Here is an 18,031-nt window from a genome sequence, read left to right on the forward strand (position 1 = left end):
GATGCATAAAACCACATGTATCCTTTGTGATACTGCTAGAACTAATATTGTACCATTTGAAGTTCTACTGTCTTCCTGACTGAGGGCCTTGAAATGTGTGGTGTCTTACATACAAACACTCAAGTGAAGATGACCCCTGCCACTCACCTGTTACTTGGGGCAGGCTGGAGTTGTCCCCCTTCCTGCTGCTGGGGCCTCTGACCTTGACGCGACTGATTCAGCCTGTCACCTTTGACCCAGCGTTTCTCCGCTTCCTTCTCAGCCTCACTGAGCGGCTTCAGTCGATTTAGCTCTCTCTTCCAGTGGGGTGGTGTCTCACTCCGTGATCGACTACGGGATCGATATCTCTGACAAACAGAAACATCTCATTCAATTTGGGGAACACCAGAAATGGCTTCACCCATTGTACCCAGGAAAGCATCCACCACTAGTCCCTGGGTGGGTGGGTGGGTGAGTGAGTGAGTGAGTGAGTGAGTGAGTGAGTGAGTGGGTGGGTGGGGTGAGTGAGTGAGTGAGTGAGTGAGTGAGTGAGTGAGTGAGTGAGTGAGTGAGTGGGGTGAGTGAGTGAGTGAGTGAGAGTGATATCAAGGCATGTCAGCATTTTGTGGGAGGATTGCCCGCAGTGATGCGGGTCTCAAACGCTTACCACTTCGGTGAAACCTACCAAACTGATAAACCTAGAAACATAATTGGGGCGAACCGGTTTCTGACATGCCCAAGGGACCTCGTGCCCAGCTTTTTAAGGTTCTCTATTTGCTTTCATAACAATCAGGAACAGTCTATGAACTCCAGCTCTCCACACAGGTTTTCACATCACAGCCCTACAACATCTGAGCATACTCCTCGCTTTGTGAAAGTGGGCCTTGAAGCACAGACTTCCATCAGCAAACACTTAAAGAAGTTCAACAAAGAGAAGCAGGACCTACCACGCTGCCCCGCCCCTTGATCTTCCTCCCTGTCCGGGAGTAGTTCACCTGCCCACCTCGATACGGAATCCGCTCTGGAGGAGCACGTCGGCCATAGCCAGGGGGAGAACGCTCTTTACTGATAACAGAACTTGAATTTGTAAAGATTATGGACAATAATTCTGTTATCTCATCAATCTCATTAAAATCAGACCTCAGTTCTCGCTACCGCTAAACAAAGATCTGAAGACATCCCATTAGGGGTCACATCAGAACGACCTTTCATCCGACCAATCAGTGCGTCGCTTACTAGATTATGAAAGAGACAGTCAGAACGTGATTGCTAATCATGCAATCTCGAAAACTTTAACATGGGGTATTCCGAACGATAGTTACGGGTTTAATGAATGAATCCTTACAATCTAGACCATCTATTAGCCATTCCAGAATGTTTTTTGTTCAGGTTTCAAACTTGTAATCGAGAATTTGTCAAAATATGTTTGGAAGCGTAGTCGCCAATTTGATTTTTGTGCCGCAAAGCACGAGAAAGCTGCCTTCTGATTGGTCATTCCATTTATCTGTCAAAGTTCGTGCAAGGTCGGTCTGACATGACCCGTAATGGGATGTCCTCAGATCTTTGTTTAGCGGTAGCGAGAACTAAGATCTGATTTTAATGAGATTGGTTATCTCATTTGATATTACATTTTGGATGCATGTGTCAAAATGTTGTTTTACGCTATGGTTGGTAATTAAAAATATCACTGTGTCTTGAAAAGTAATTGAATAGATGATTTTCTTTTTAATAAATCTTTGACATTTAGTCTATCTAATGGAGAGACAGACAGTTACCAAGTTAGTTTACATTGTTTTTACAGTATTCGAAAACACAGTGAGACACACATCATATTACAGGAGCGCTGAGATTCAAAGACAACTCTACTGTTGTCATTGCCCTCATAAACATTCTATTTCAAACCTCTGTTTTTCTTCCTCCTCTTCTTTTTGCTGGCCTCGGAAGAGGAACTTTTGAAAAGGGATGTCTGGGATTTCATCAGATCTGATTTCTGCAAACACTGTGGGCACTTTGTCCTTCTCCTCTGTCTCCTCCCTGAAACAGCCACACCTGGATAAACATCCACACCTGGATAAACAGCCACACCTGGATAAACAACCACACCTTGATAAACAGACACACCTTGATAAACAGCCACACCTGGTTAAACACCCATGCCTTGATAAACAGCCACACCTTGATAAACAACCACACCTGGATAAACAGACATACCTTGACAAATAGACACACCTGGATGAACAACCACACCTTGATAAACAGCCACACCTTGATAACAGCCACACCTGGATAAACACCCATGCCTTGATAAACAGCCACACCTGGATAAACAGCCACACCTTGATAAACAGACACACCTAGATAACCAGACACACCTTGACAAATAGACACACCTTGATAAACAGCCACACTTGGATAAACAGCCACACTTGGATAAACACCCATGCCTTGATAAACAGCCACACCTGGATAAACAGCCACACCTTGATAACCAGACACACCTTGACAAATAGACACACCTTGATAAACAGCCACACCTGGATAAACACCCATGCCTTGATAAACAGCCACACCTGGATAAACAGCCACACCTTGATAACCAGACACACCTTGACAAATAGACACACCTTGATAAACAGCCACACCTGGATAAACACCCATGCCTTGATAAACAGCCACACCTGGATAAACAGCCACACCTTGATAAACAACCACACCTGGATAAACAGACACACCTTGACAAATAGACACACCTTGATAAACAGCCACACCTGGATAAACACCCATGCCTTGATAAACAGCCACACCTGGATAAACAGCCACACCTTGATAAACAACCACACCTTGATAAACAGACACACCTTGACAAATAGACACACCTGGATAAACAACCACACCTTGATAAACAGCCACACCTGGATAAACAGCCACACCTGGATAAACATACTGAAAATAAGATCACAATAACAGTAACCTGCAGGGGTCCTTTAACACTGAAACAAATCTTACACTGGTTCCTTCTTCTCTTTGCTCTCCTTCTTTCGTTTCTTTTCTTGCTTTTTCTTCTTTTTCTTCCTTTTCTCCTCCTCGCTGCTGGAGGACTCGGAGGAGCTGGAGGAAGAGTCTGCTGAGCTTGATTCACCGGACTCTGACGTTGGCTTTTTCTTTTTTGCTGCATAAATAAAAAAGACATTAATCCAAGTTCACCTGTAGATGTATGGAAGAATTCAACACTTACCCTAAAATCAGAACCATGAGAACTTTAATACATGACAATGTGTATCAATATTCAGTGATCATTCAATTTGACAAATATGAAAACCCTTCACGCACATTTATGACACAAGTTGGAGTCATTTTAGAAAATGGAGGGTCATTTTCAAAAGGGGTGCCACCAACTACTTGGTGATCATTACTCTCAGCTTGGCTTGTCAGAGTGCTTGTTCTGTGATTGAATTTGATTTTTTTATTGCAAGTTCAAATGTCATAAAAATAATTTCATATTTCGGTCCAAAAGCAGCCAAAAATTAAACGCAAATCATGTCTATGTTACATTGTGACAGCATCGCTGTAATCGACTCACTCTTTCACTTGCTATTTGGAAACAGATGATCGAACTCCTGAATGGAACAGTCTGCCTGCAACTGTAGCATCACAAAGTCTGACATCTATTTCCATACTTTGTTTCAGTTAAAAACTCAATTAGATTTTTAGACAGTATGTTGGTGATTTTCCAACATGCAGACAGAAAGCTTTGCCAATGTTGGTATAAGCCAATCTTAAGAATGTATATAACTGACAAGAGTGAATCAAACAGCCTGCGTCAGATACTCCAACATAGCTCCTTAAATACTTCATTCCCTGTGCTATAACATGAGAGTGCAATGAAGGTGTCACACACTGTGACTGAGCTTGCTTCGTAACATTGTTCACTGAATACATCCGTATAACCACCAGCAAAAGAAGCACGTTGATGAATTTTAATGTCGTAAAATAATGCATGTTGAGGTATGAGATTCCTTCCTACAGGAAACCATGCGCCATGGGCTGCAGGTGGGGGATCATACTGGTGTCATTATTGAAAAAGAAATGTCAAAGCCGTAATGCTACACTCAAGAATGAACGCTGAACAATTATCAATCTAGTTCAAAATAAGCAAAATAACAAAAATTAATATGAAGAAATTGTGCATTTAGAAAAGTTTAACCTTAGCCACCAGTCCAAAGCCTGAGTCTAATTAAATTCTGTTTGGTCGAGTGAGATCAAGTAATTATAGCACATAGAAAAACAGAGCCAAGTTTGGGTTACTGGTGTCAAGAATTTTAGGCACAGACTGGTAATCATAATCATCACAATAGTTGCCATAGAGACCACCAATCAGTCACTTAGATTAAGTTTCAGAACAGACTTCGAATTTTCCAGTGAGTGAACAGTTAGTTTTCTAAAACTCCTGTATTTCAGCAAATTGCAGAACGTTTGACGACATGAACACCCTGCCTATCTATTTTCCCGAGTTACAGTACACGAGTCACGATCTGAAATAGAACTTACATTTGACTTTGAGCTGACGGACGAGCTCCCCACAGTTTGTGATGATCACCTCGCTCTGAGGGCGGCATTTGGCGTCAGTGGGCTGGTTCTCCACCTGCCTGACAACCTCCTGGCCACTGATGACGTGGCCAAACACCACATGGACCCTGCAGGACACCACAAGATGGACGTTCAGAGTTTGTGAGACCTTTAATTATTAATTTCATGGATTCTTTCTGCTGAAGTCAGAAGTCAGAGGAGGAAAAAAAAGATTCCATCCTGAACCAAAGTACCTTTAAATGTTTCAAGTAATTAAGTTACAAAATGTCACTTTTTCTTGGAATACAAAGGGAGTTAACCACTACAAAGTCGGTTAAGCACACTGGGCATAACTTTAGATATATTGTGCTTGAAGTCTGTTATCTCAAAATATGAAAGTCAAATTAAATAATATGTTAGTGTTGATGATATTTATTAAAAACTGAGTGATTAAAAAATGCATCTAAACAGAAATGAATGAGTCGTGGCTGCGAATTGTTTTTTCAATATGGCTGCCATTGTGGCAGTTTCAGCTCTCAGCAAGTGCAAAGGACAAATAAGGGTAAAAAATATGACAATTTCAGAATTAATGCAATGTTTTTATACTAACCTGAGGCTACAAAGTGTTTAGCTTCCTACCTACAAACAGACAGTACTGGAACAGAGACAGTTGAAACAGAACATAGCCCGTGCCTCAATAGGCCATTGGATAAAATACCACCAGAAAACATCAAAATCTAAAGAAAATCTAAGGTAAGATGACTGTTCCAAATAACATGTCTGTCGTAAGGCTGACAGAGAAGAATACGATTGAGTACATCCCAAGGCAGGTACCTCGTGGGTATCGGGGCACAGGCTATAGTCTTAACTGTCTCTCTGTTCCAGTACTGTCTGTTTGTAAAAGGTAGGGAAGCTAAAGCACTATGTAGCATCAGGTAGGGTAAAATTAAACTTAAAATATTGTAGAAAACGGAACAAACATGGAACATACATACAAAGGAACATCACACCTGGAACACAAATGACTGAGAAATGGCCATATACAGCTTTTTCAAGATGGCTGCTGTGACGGCCATACTGAAATCAGATCTCTACAACTTGAAAAAATTCAAGTCAGTGTCATCATTGATGGGAACTAGCATGTGAAGTTTCAGATTCAAAGATGTTTTCGAATGACTCAATATCAATTGGCATTTCCAATATGAACACCGGCAGACATATTTCGTTTTCGATCAAGATGCCTGGAATACACTTACCACATATCATGCATAAGGCGACAATCTCATGCAACAAGTTTCAGGTCTCTGGACCTTTAAGTTTTGAAAAAGATTCGTCAATTTTTTGTGTTTTAAATCAAAGATGGCTTCCTGGCAGTCATATTGAAATGAAAAGTTTGACACTAGCATCCACACAAAACTTTAGCTGAATCAATCCTGCAATTTCCGAGAAGCTGAAAATTTAAAAGGTTTAAGGACAAAACAGACGACTTGTAACAAGGCTCACTTGCCTTTCATCACATTTCAATATCGTGTATATTACTTCAGTTAAGTCATGAGTGACAACCACTCCTGGCATTTCATAATGAACTTTGTTCTCAGAGAATGAACAAAAATGGGTTTTTCAGATTAAAAACGATGTTTTATTGGTCTGTTTTCAGTCGTACAATTGGGTATCTCATACCTCTAGTCGCACGTTAAAAGGAAGCTAGAAGCTGGAATGTAAACAATAAACTTGTTTCCGTCCGGTTGCGCACGCACCTCCCGATGACATGCCACAAATCTCGAAGAATAAGCCATCAAGCAGGACTGGACTGGATTACCTCCTAGTGGGGATGGCTGGGTGGGAACGTACGACTGAAAACAGACCAATAAAACATCGTTTTTAATCTGAAAAACCCATGTTTTAGTCTGTTTTCAGTCGTACAATTGGGTAGAATTCGACGGAACACTGGAAGGAGGGTCTGGAAAGTAATCCGGAAGTGACCTCTTGCACGTCGAATGTACCAAGTTCCTCACCCCCGTAGTGACAATAGAACATTCGACCAGATGCACGGACAAGACAAATTGTTTATCACGAACGCACAACATGGTTAATGCTCATCGACACACAACTAATTATCGATGCGACAGGACAACTGCACGCGTCAGTTGAACGGCGATCGAAGTGGTCGACGTATAGTTTAGTTACAGAGCAACTCGCAGTATACAAGGTAACTAAACAGCATCTTTAATGCTCTTCGACCCACAAGTAAGTATCGATGCGACAAGGCAACTGCACACGACAGTTGAATTGCAATCGAAGTGTGGACGGCATATAATTTAGTTTCAGAACGACTCGTCGTATCCAAGGTAACTAAAACTGCATGTTTAATGCTCTTCGACCCACAAGTAAGTATCGATGCGACAGGACAACTGCACACGTCAGTTGAGGTGCGATTGAAACATGGTCGGCTTATAATGTAGTTACAGAACGACTCGTCGTAGGCAAGGTAACTAAAACAGCATGTTTAATGCTCTTCGACACACTACTAATTATCGATGCGACAGGACAACTGCACGCGTCAGTTGAACGGCGATCGAAGTGGTCGACGTATAGTTTAGTTACAGAGCAACTCGCAGTATACAAGGTAACTAAACAGCATCTTTAATGCTCTTCGACCCACAAGTAAGTATCGATGCGACAAGGCAACTGCACACGACAGTTGAATTGCAATCGAAGTGTGGACGGCATATAATTTAGTTTCAGAACGACTCGTCGTATCCAAGGTAACTAAAACTGCATGTTTAATGCTCTTCGACCCACAAGTAAGTATCGATGCGACAGGACAACTGCACACGTCAGTTGAGGTGCGATCAAAACGTGGTCGGCTTATAATGTAGTTACAGAACGACTCGTCGTAGGCAAGGTAACTAAAACAGTATGTTTAAGGCTCTTCGACACACAACAAATTATCGATGCGACATGACAACTGCACACGTCAGATGAATTGCGATCGAAGTGTGGTCGGCGCATAATTTAGTTACAGAGCAACTCGCAGTATACAAGGTAACTAAAACAGCATGTTTAATGCTCTTCGACCCACAAGTAACTATCGAAGCGACAGGACAACTGCACACGACAGTTGAATTGCGATCGAAGTGTGGACGGTATATAAAGTGGTTCAGAACGACTCGTCGTATCCAAGGTAACGAAAAATAGCATGGTTAATGCTCTTCGACACACAACAAATTATCGATGCGACATAACAACTGCACACGACAGATGAAATGCGATCGAAGTGTGGTCGGCGCATAATTTAGTTACAGAGCAACTCGCAGTATACAAGGTAACTAAAAAATACGAGCAGTACTTCTAGTCGGAGACAATGTCGAAGGCGACCTGATCGAGAGGCTAGTAAGTCTAACTAGACAGGTAGCGCAGAACGATATCGAGGTCCCAGGCCGGCAGGCGGAATTAATGTGACTCATCTTCAACCATGAAGGCACGTAGAATTTTCTGCAATTCCGGTATTTTAGTGAGCCTGTTGCCCGTAGGAGACGGCTCGTCTAGGTAGAAGGCGACCCTGGTCGCCTGCCGACGGAGCCATTCTACGACCGTCTTCATGATCCGTGTGATGAAGTCTTCCCCCTACCGATAGCTCGTCTAAAGGTAGTAGGCTCCGACGACGGTGACGGCGGGGAAAAGGGACCTCATTACCTCCCCCGCTGGCTCGCTGTCGACAGCATAGCAAGCGGTTGTAGCTGGAGACGAACAGCAGTGTCCATGGAACCCCAATGCCTGTCTACTACAAGAATCTTGGAGGGCGCTGGTTTCTTGAAGAGTAGCCCCCAATCCAAGTCCCTACTCATGGGTGACGAAAACGGCATGCCATAGATCGGGTAACGCGATCGAACAGGTGGTTTGCTGAAACTCTGCCCCGGCAGAGCAGAGGCAAGTTCTGGTCCATATCGTGAACCATGGCTCTGAAGACATTGGGAGGAGAAGACTGAAGAGACTGCGGCGTATCTCCAACCTTTAAACCAGCACACGTCGGTTTGTCATCATCTTTTGATAACTCAGGCAGAAAAGTGAGATAGCCAAGCCATAGCCAGGCTGTCGTCACAATCCATCGTCGACGTCGATTGTGTAGATGTAGATGAAGGTACTGGTGTATTGGTCGATGGTCCATGGACCTCTGACGTAGTCGAATCCTTCTTGGTCGACGCCCTGGAGGTGAGTACCGCCGTCGTGATCTGGGCTATCAAAGCTGGGGCGATATGAAAGTGAGACGAGGGTGTCGATCGGTCATTATCTCTACGACGCTGTCGTCACAATCCATCGTCGACATCGATTGTGTAGGCGTAGGTGAAGGAACCGGTGTACAGGACGATTGTCCATGGACCTCCGACGTAGACGAACCCTTCCCGGTCGACGCCGTCAAGGCGAGTACCGCCGCCGTCATCTGGCCTATCAAAGCCGGGTCGATATGAAAGTGAGACGAGGGTCACGATCGATCATTATCTCTACGACGCTGTCGTCACAATCCATCGTCGACGTCGATTGTGTAGGCGTAGATGAAGGAACCGGTGTACAGGACGATGGTCCATGGACCTCCGACGTAGACGAACCCTTCTCGGTCGACGCCATCAAGGCGAGTACCGCCGCCGTCATCTGGCCTATCAAAGCCGGGTCGATATGAAAGTGAGACGAGGGTCACGATCGATCATTATCTCTACGACGCTGATCTCCCAAAAACTCCCTTCGAAGGCGTCGCACGTCCCCGTGGGGGCGAGGGCTACGATCTCTAACTGTAGAAGTACTACGATCCCCATCGTAGTTATCGTCCGAATCGAACTCCCGACGACCTCGAAGGCGACGAACGTCCTCGTGTCGTTTACTGTCACTCGACGAGGCCCTCGACCTGTCAACCCGTGAACGGGAACGACTTCTAGAGAGGGATCTGTGTTCACTGTCGACCCGCACGACGTTCCTATCGTTGTTGGTAGGACGAGAGACGGACCGACTGGGGACCGTAGTCCCCTCGTGGTCCTCGTCACCACCCGGTCCCGTCGTAACGGGGGTGGCTGAGTGACGCTCTCGATCAACCGATTGACGAAGATCAGTCGTGCGGGTAGTATCATCAGCAGGCGAACGGTCCCGTGTCTTGTCAAAAAACATAAGTTGACTGAGGCGGGTCTTTTTCAACTGATTTCTTGGGTGTGGCCGACGCGCCACCCCCAGGGCCAGATGTAGGGGGTGCAGAGTCCAAGGATCCACCCGATGACCTCCTCTGCCTGTAGCGCTGGTCAGTAGCCCGCTTCGCCAACGCACGAAGATACAAGTTAAAGTTGATAGAAGACAAATGCTCACATTCTTAACAACGTTTATTCCACGAACACGTTGAAAGCCCGTCCTTATTTATGCAGGAAGGACAATACTTGTGAGGATCTACTTTAGACAGTTGTCCTTGACACGAGGCACAAATGCCCGACATGTTGCAACGTGTATAATCAAGTGAAACACGTGTTGAACCCAAACAATGGATTACCAATGATTACATTCCAGGAGTCTACAGGTAAGACATAGTATTATTACTGTATTAGAACAACAACTGTAGACACACGATACGGACTAGTAGAATACAAACTAGCAGTCTATCGCGAAAGTCCTTCTCGAGCGACCAGCTCAGAGGCGCGCTGAGAGATTTGTGGCATGTCATCGGGAGGTGCGTGCGCAACCGGACGGAAACAAGTTTATTGTTTACATTCCAGCTTCTAGCTTCCTTTTAACGTGCGACTAGAGGTATGAGATACCCAATTGTACGACTGAAAACAGACTAAAACATGAGTATTATATGTAAGGGATGATGGATATGCACTGCACAAGGGTGTGTGAGTAAGTGAGTTGGGTTTAACGTTGCTTTGATGCTTTGAACAGTATTCCAGTTATATCATGTCGGAGGAAAGCCAGAAGTCAAGCAGATCTTAGACGTTTACCACTTGGGTGAAACCCATGAGCACAGGTATCGTGCTCAAAAACCTAGAAATATAATCGGGGCGAGCTGGGATTCAAACCCACTATGACAGGTTTTGGCATGCCAAAAGGATGTAACGCTGGTGTTTCACACAATCAGTTGGGGTGTGACGTGCAATCTTTTAGGGCATGACACACAATCAGTTGGGGTGTGACGTGCAATCTTTTAGGGCATGACACACAATCAGTTGGGGTGTGACGTGCAATATTTTAGGGTATGACACACAATCAGTTGGGGTGTGATGTGCAATCTTTTAGGATATGACACACAATCAGTTGGGTTATGACACACAATCAGTTGGGGTATGATGTGCAATCTGTTGGGGTATGACACACAATCAGTTGGGTATGACACACAATCAGTTGGGATAAGACGTGCAATCAGTTGTGATACAACTTGTTCTCAGCCAGGTGCCACACTGCAACCACCTAATCCCCCTTGTAGTCGACTACTCTGACAAGAAGGTCAAGACAAGGAGACTTACCCATCGAGGTGAGGTGTACATTTTGTTGTTCTGAAGCAGATAGAAACATAACATAATTAACTTTATATCTAAAGACAGAATCTCAACAGAATCCTTACTTGATTTCTTCAAACTGAAAGCACATGTTCTTAGTATAAATAATGGATGACTGATGTTAAGTAAAGATATTGGTGCTCCATAAGTCAAGGAATAATGCATGAAAACTAGATCACATTGACAAAATAAACACTCTTCTATTGAAAATGACCTGAACATTAAGATCTACTTGCAGAAAGTGCTCTAAGTGCAATGTTGATCTTAAGTCCAATTTTCCAACATCAACTTACAATAACAGCTCTAAGATCGCTTCGTGCAAGTGGGGCTAGGTTTATACATCATGAGACAAGTTGAATAATAAAAAAGTGTTCATCAAGTATTATGAAATGCTAAATGTTTTGGCATCATCTAATCATTAATTCCAAATATCATTAATACCATTCATGCAACAGCTAAAACGAAGCTGCTTATCACTGTATCCGAGACTCAACAACCATGTGACTAAGAGCATGTGCTTCAGAGGCCTAATGGAATCTTTACCCAAACTTGCTTCAACAATAAAATCATCTTAATTATCTTTTAACAACATCACTACAAATTCAGCAGGATCATTTCAATCTGTACAACTGTGCTAACATTCATCCCTAACATCCATAGTGTGTCCGTACAGCATGACAGTTAGGACATGAATCTCGTTAAGGTATTCCGTGAGGCCAGTACTGACAGGTAATACTGTTCTGTGTCGTGTTAACCGTTACCTGGTAGTTCACGGCTTGATGCAGTTGACTCTGTGCACAATGCAAAATGTGACAAATATATTTGTTTAATATCATGACAAACATAACAAATTATACAATTCAAACCAAAATGTCCATTACACATGTATCTAAATGTCAACATTATTCAAGAAACTCTTAATATAACTTGTTGTACCACTTCTGACGAAACAAAACTATGTTAAGAAGGCCACACATTTTTTTAACTTGTTTCATGGATCCTTGGTGAATTTAGTGTGAATTTAGTTGAAATGAAAAACAAATAAAATTCTGAATTTGCACACAGTTTAATCACCCCTATAAGCTAATATCATATTGCACCAAAAATATTTTCTAAACAAGAACTCACTATTAATAATATTGCATCAATGTTCATTAAACAAAAAACTTTTGTGTAGAAATGTTAAAAAGGTTAAAATGTAATACAAATTGAAATGGTTTTTTTGTGTTTTTTAATTCATCTTCCAACAGATATTTTCCCATAAAAGATCTATAAATCAAGAATTAAAAAATGTGTGTTGCCGAACAGATAAATAATCCGGCCAGAAACCATTTACTCTTCCATCTCAAACTTTAATTTGTTTCATTGGCAAAGCTCCATGACAATTTCTGCAAGGTGTTTCTTAATTTCATCCCATTATTCAAACATTTTGTTATATTATTTACCAAATACAAATAAAAGTAATGTCCAAATAATGATCTTTGATTCTGGAAAATGTTCCATAAGACACCACAGATAGGTCAGATGTTAATTGTACAGTAAGTTTATAAGTACAGTGAAGTTAGCACAGCACATTCCAAAACACTTGTATACTTGATGAAAAGATTACCTTCACAACAAATTTCTTTGTTCAAAGTTATTTCCAAATGACATTTGAGAAAATCAATTAGTGGTTTACGGAAGTGGTGTTTTCAGTGGTGCCCTTCCATCAAATACACACGGCTTTCTGAACATCATAGTTTTCATTTCTGTTCTTCAAACTGACTTAAAAAGAAATAACCTCAGGGATGCCTGCAGGCATGACAGCTTAAACATAGTGCTATGAAAGAATTGGGCGTTCCTTAACTTCTTTCGAGTAGTGTACTTATGAAAAGAAAAATGAAAACAGCAATAAAAGAAAGTTTGGGTTTTCTAAAATTCTGTATATTTGAAAATAACCAGAACTGTTTGGGAATGTGAACACTTCATATACAAACATTTCACTCAGTTATTTATTTTGGCGGGTTCCCCTTTGCCAATCCCCCTGTTAAGGTACAGATGTCACTGAGCAATGATAATCCATAAAATATTTGATATAAAGGTATAGTCCATTTCCGAATGAGACGCAAAATTTGATAGTTACTGTGCATATGGTGTTATTTTGTCCCAAGCATCACGAGTATGATGGACCAGTATGCTACTACAATCACTTCCACCACAGGCTAATGCAGGCATCCTATCACGGCCATAGAGAAATGTATGTCCATCATGTTTCACAATCATTTAACAGAAACTAAACGGAAATTCATATTTCAACTTCGTTACTAAAATAGAGAATTTCAGTTTGATTAGTCTGTCACCTTTGTGATGTCCGATGTTGAAGCTGTAACAAAGGCTGGAAGGCAATAATTGGTTATTAACAACAAACATGAACTGACATTGTCCTACGTAACGCTGACACAAGAAGTGACAAAGTCCTGTGTTGGGAATGTGCTGCATGGATATGCTGACTCAACACAAATACCGACAGAAAGTCATGTGTACTTACATGAAGAACTGGGATCCATTAGTGTCCTTACCACGATTGGCCATTGACAGGAGAAACTCCTTGTCATGCTTCAAGATGAAATTCTCATCTGGAAAAAATCAGCTTCATTTAATCAAAGTATCAGTGAGCACCATCTGTATTTGTTTGTTTGTTGTTTAATGCCGCGCTCTGCAATATTTCAGCTGTATGACGGCAGTCTGTAAATAAAGGAATATGGACCAGACAATCCAATGATCGATATTATGAGCATCGATCAACGTAATTGGGATACAATGACATGCATCAACCAAGTCAGCGAGCCTGACCTCCTGATCCTGTTAGTCGCCTCTTACGACAAGCATAGTCGCCTTTGACGGCAAGCATGGGTTGCTGAAGACCTGTTCTAACCCAGATTTTCATAGGTCATAACCATTGTAGATGTTGGCCATGAAAATAGAACTTGTATACAAAGTTACACTGCGAAGGAGGAAATGATCCAGACACTATGATCATCTAGATACTATTACTGAATCATATATACACAATCATCAAATCATCTACTCACTATCAATGAAATATCTACACACTATAAATGAATCAGTTCCTCACTATCCTCAAATTATACACCATAATTGAACCATTTACACAGTATCAGGGAATCATCTACACCCTTTCATCATGCTAACATCCAATCCTCTACATTATATCAGTGAAGTATGTACACACAATTACTTTAAAAATATTGAGTCATCAGCATACTATCAAACATTCAAAATGCAGTCCTTGTCAAAACTCATGCAGGACTGATTGTTAATGATTACCAATCGATCCTGTCTGATCATTATGGAACAAAATGTGTAGGAATTTGTAAATATAGAACAAATATTGGTATGACATAATGCCAAGGTGACTGCATCAACTGTTATCAAACTTGGTGTTAAGTCGACATTGACAGATTTGTTGTGTATATCTTCTCAGACAAACTGTGCCTTCACATCAGCCAGTTGCTAAATATGAGCAGACGTCCAGGGGTTAAAAATACCATTGCTCGACGCCCGTGCCAAGTAAGGTCGGGCGAGTAATATACAATTTCTAGCATGCCCATGGACAAGTGGAGCACACAAAATGAACTGGGCCAAGTTTCACAAGAATGTAATCATGTGATCATGTTACGATATTTCATTGGCTGATATTTTGCAAGTGTCCCAGACTGGTAATCTAATTTGCATACTGTTACACCAGTCAACTAATGGTATTAATACACTTCGATGTCAGACAGGTCAACATACAATGAGGACCAGGCTTGTTTCATTGATAAATCGTGCATATGGCACATGCTCCTTGGAAATGGAATCAGGTACAGTTGACTACATTTCTTGGAATTTGTAATGCAAAGTAGGTCTAGGGCCGACTTTTGAAGCTTTGTTAGGCCTAGCTTTGATGAAATATTTTATTTGAATACACCAGTCAAACTACAACAAATATGACTTTCAACAAGTCAAAGTATGGCATTTATGGTAAATGTATCCATTCTGTGTCAACTAAAGTTCATTTCAAGGCATCAATAGCGGTAATCTGACCGTGGTTGCTGTAAATAATGGTGAGTTGTGCGATCTACTGATTACTTCACGCATGATTACCCCACCGCTCCTATTACATGAGGAGAATCAAAATGATAACAATCGATTAATGATCAGTTTCGGTGCTCTGATTATAAATATACACATTCAGGACATTTATCAAGTTTATTTATATATATATATATATAGGTTGTGACAATGACAGTGCTCATTCTAGAGTGCGTCTTGCCATGTCTATTTCAACTGTGAAGCAAGAGATCATTTTACTTGTTTCGAGAGCAACAGTCAAAAAATGATTCTGAATGTATGTGAGCTGAACAGCCAGTGAAAGCATGAGCCTCTCACAGCTCTGTCATCATGGGCTGACATCGTCTCGGTGCCCATCTTTGCTTACTCGGCTTCTTTTATAAAATGGTCTACCATGCTAGTGTTTTAGCGCAATACTCACCTGGAAACACCCCTCCGTAAATGGACTCTCCCCCTGTTCCATCACCTGTAAAACAGTAAAAACACTCACTCATTATCCGTGACAGACAACAGTACCATACATACACTTACTTTGGATGTATATATTGTCAGTGCCGCTGAGCACCTAACACTTAAAACTAGGCCCTTTACAAAATCATCATCATCATCATCATCATCATCCATTGTGACAGTCAATCACTCTGTGGTGGACAACTGTACCATTCATACATACATAGAGTCACTGATACTAAGTCTGATACTGAGTAGAGAGACCCGTGAAGATTCCGGGGTAGAATAGGTCTTCAGCAACCCATGCTTGCCGTAAAAGGTGACTATGCTTGTCGTAAAAGGCAACTAACGGGATCGGGTGGTCAGGCTCGCTGACTTGGTTGATGCATGTCATCGTATCCCAATTGTGTGGATTGATGCTCATGATATCAATCACTGGATTATCTGGTCCACACTCAATTATTTACAGACCGCCGTCATATAGCTGGAATATTGCTGAGTGCGGCGTTAAACAACAAACCAACCAACTGAGTAGAGCGATTTCTTGGTAACCTACCTTTAGTGAAGTCTCCTCCTTGGATCATGAAGTCCTTCACAACGCGATGAAAGGGGGAGTTCTTGAAGTGGAGGGGATGCTCCGACTTGGCAGTGACGCCTTTTTCGCCTGTAACACCATACCCTGGTTAGTCAGTAGGCTTGTCAAAATTGTAAACTTTCAGTATCAATTTGGCCGGCCTTAACTTGACATGCCTTTAATAAAAGACTGTTCACCAAACAAACGTCAAATTCAAGTTACATTTGTATTACCACAAAGCAAATACTTGGAGGGAGAATGTCTAGATGACCTACATTCACAAACTTTAGAATTCCCAACAGGTGAGCTAACACAAGGAAGGGAATGGCGTCTTATCATAGTAAGCAATGTGACACTTGCCCTTACCTAGTGTCAGGCAACTTCTTAAATTTGATGTCTAATATGTGTAAAGTTTAGGGTATTCCAATTGACGGTTAAGGGTTGTACAACTGATTTGGTCAAAAATCATTGTCTATCTATTGCTTCAATGGGATAAAGATTTGAATGGAAGAGATTTTGCATTGCCCATGGGAAGTACTGCCATACAATCTCGGACATCTAGCAGACATTCCAGAATGCTTGTCGTTCATTTTTCACATTTTGAGTCAAGAACTTTGTCAAAATATTTTTCAAAGTGTAGTCTGGAATGGAAGTCGCCAGTTTGAAAGTAGTGTTGTATAGGCTGAGAAAGAGGCTTTCTGATTGGCTAATTTAGACTTCTTGTTAGTTTGTCAAAGTTCGTGAAAGGTCATTCTGACGTAACCTGTAATGGGATGTCCTCAGATCTTTGTTTGGCAGTAGTGAGAACTAAGATTTGATTTAAATGTGATTGACTGTTACGAGACTCTGGCTTGTGTCCAGCAGGTAACTGATTGTACACATGAAATGTCTAACCATAACACAGACTAGGCCAAGAAGAAGCCACATTGCAAAATCTAGACTTTTCTTACCTGTGCATAGTGCCCGGAAGTTATCACAAGTCTTTGGACACACATCCGAGAACAGCTCGATGACAACTCTACCAGCTGGAGAGGAAATAAACAGTTTATTCAACAGCTACTGTGTAACATCAAACAAATTTGCAATTCAATAAACGGAAACAATGTAAACCTACAGTTTATCACAAGCATTCTAGTGTTTGTGTTGTTAAGATGCCTGAATCTTTAATATTCAACATGAGAGCTATGACAAGCAATGCATGACGTTGACAGGTTCTAAAAAAATAATTCAATTCAATCAGTGACTGGCACTATATTGCTAAGAGGCATCTTATCAATGAAGACAGAGTTGACTTTATTTAATCAGAATACAGAGGTTGAACTCCATCCATTGGTATAGAAACTGTATGCCCAATTGGAAAAGAATCCATAAACTAGTTTTCAAGTCATATGTCGCACAAATGTTTAAGTAAAAAAATATATTCAAAGTTCACCACATGAAAAACATCATATTTTTTCAGAAAATACACATAAAATAGGCCGGGGGTATCAAAGTAAGGAGTGTATTTTCGAAAAAGGTCTGATATGTCCAGTTTGAGTTATAGACAAAACTTTACAATTTACTGACTTGGATACAAACTATTCCCCTGTTTCTTCCATTACAGAGAGAGAGATGGTGTGAGGGCCTACCTGCTTGTGCTCCTATCTGTACGTCCAGGAAGCAGCGTGGCCTGTAGTTGCCTCCGACAGTCATCCTAGAAACCAAGCAATACAGCATTACACTCACAGCAGTGCTGACGAGGCATAAAGTGGCATCATCCATCACCACAACTCCATGAGACTGCACATGGCTCTTGTCTAGTGTAGAATTCAGATATTCA

The 18,031-nt window shown here is 41.6% G+C and overlaps 1 protein-coding gene across 5 annotated transcripts in view; it reads right to left on the minus strand.

Annotated features, from left to right (window-relative positions):
* LOC124152888 (peptidyl-prolyl cis-trans isomerase G-like) overlaps window positions 1-18,031 on the minus strand; it is a 36,769-nt gene that overhangs the window by 16,369 nt on the left and 2,369 nt on the right. For all 5 annotated transcript variants that reach the window (XM_046525947.2, XM_046525948.2, XM_046525950.2 and 2 more), the window contains exons 2-12: window positions 17,841-17,905; window positions 17,163-17,237; window positions 16,195-16,302; window positions 15,610-15,654; window positions 13,603-13,690; window positions 11,043-11,072; window positions 4,528-4,673; window positions 2,986-3,148; window positions 1,882-2,013; window positions 927-1,044; window positions 148-347 (exon numbers count right to left, since the gene is read on the minus strand). In XM_046525947.2, the coding sequence (XP_046381903.2) occupies window positions 148-347; window positions 927-1,044; window positions 1,882-2,013; window positions 2,986-3,148; window positions 4,528-4,673; window positions 11,043-11,072; window positions 13,603-13,690; window positions 15,610-15,654; window positions 16,195-16,302; window positions 17,163-17,237; window positions 17,841-17,905 (1,170 nt within the window). The remainder of the gene's footprint in view (window positions 1-147; window positions 348-926; window positions 1,045-1,881; window positions 2,014-2,985; window positions 3,149-4,527; window positions 4,674-11,042; window positions 11,073-13,602; window positions 13,691-15,609; window positions 15,655-16,194; window positions 16,303-17,162; window positions 17,238-17,840; window positions 17,906-18,031) is intronic.

This window comes from Haliotis rufescens, unplaced genomic scaffold (genome assembly GCF_023055435.1).
Source record: "Haliotis rufescens isolate VD_foot unplaced genomic scaffold, xgHalRufe1.0.p SCAF_4, whole genome shotgun sequence".
Taxonomy (NCBI): domain Eukaryota; kingdom Metazoa; phylum Mollusca; class Gastropoda; order Lepetellida; family Haliotidae; genus Haliotis; species Haliotis rufescens.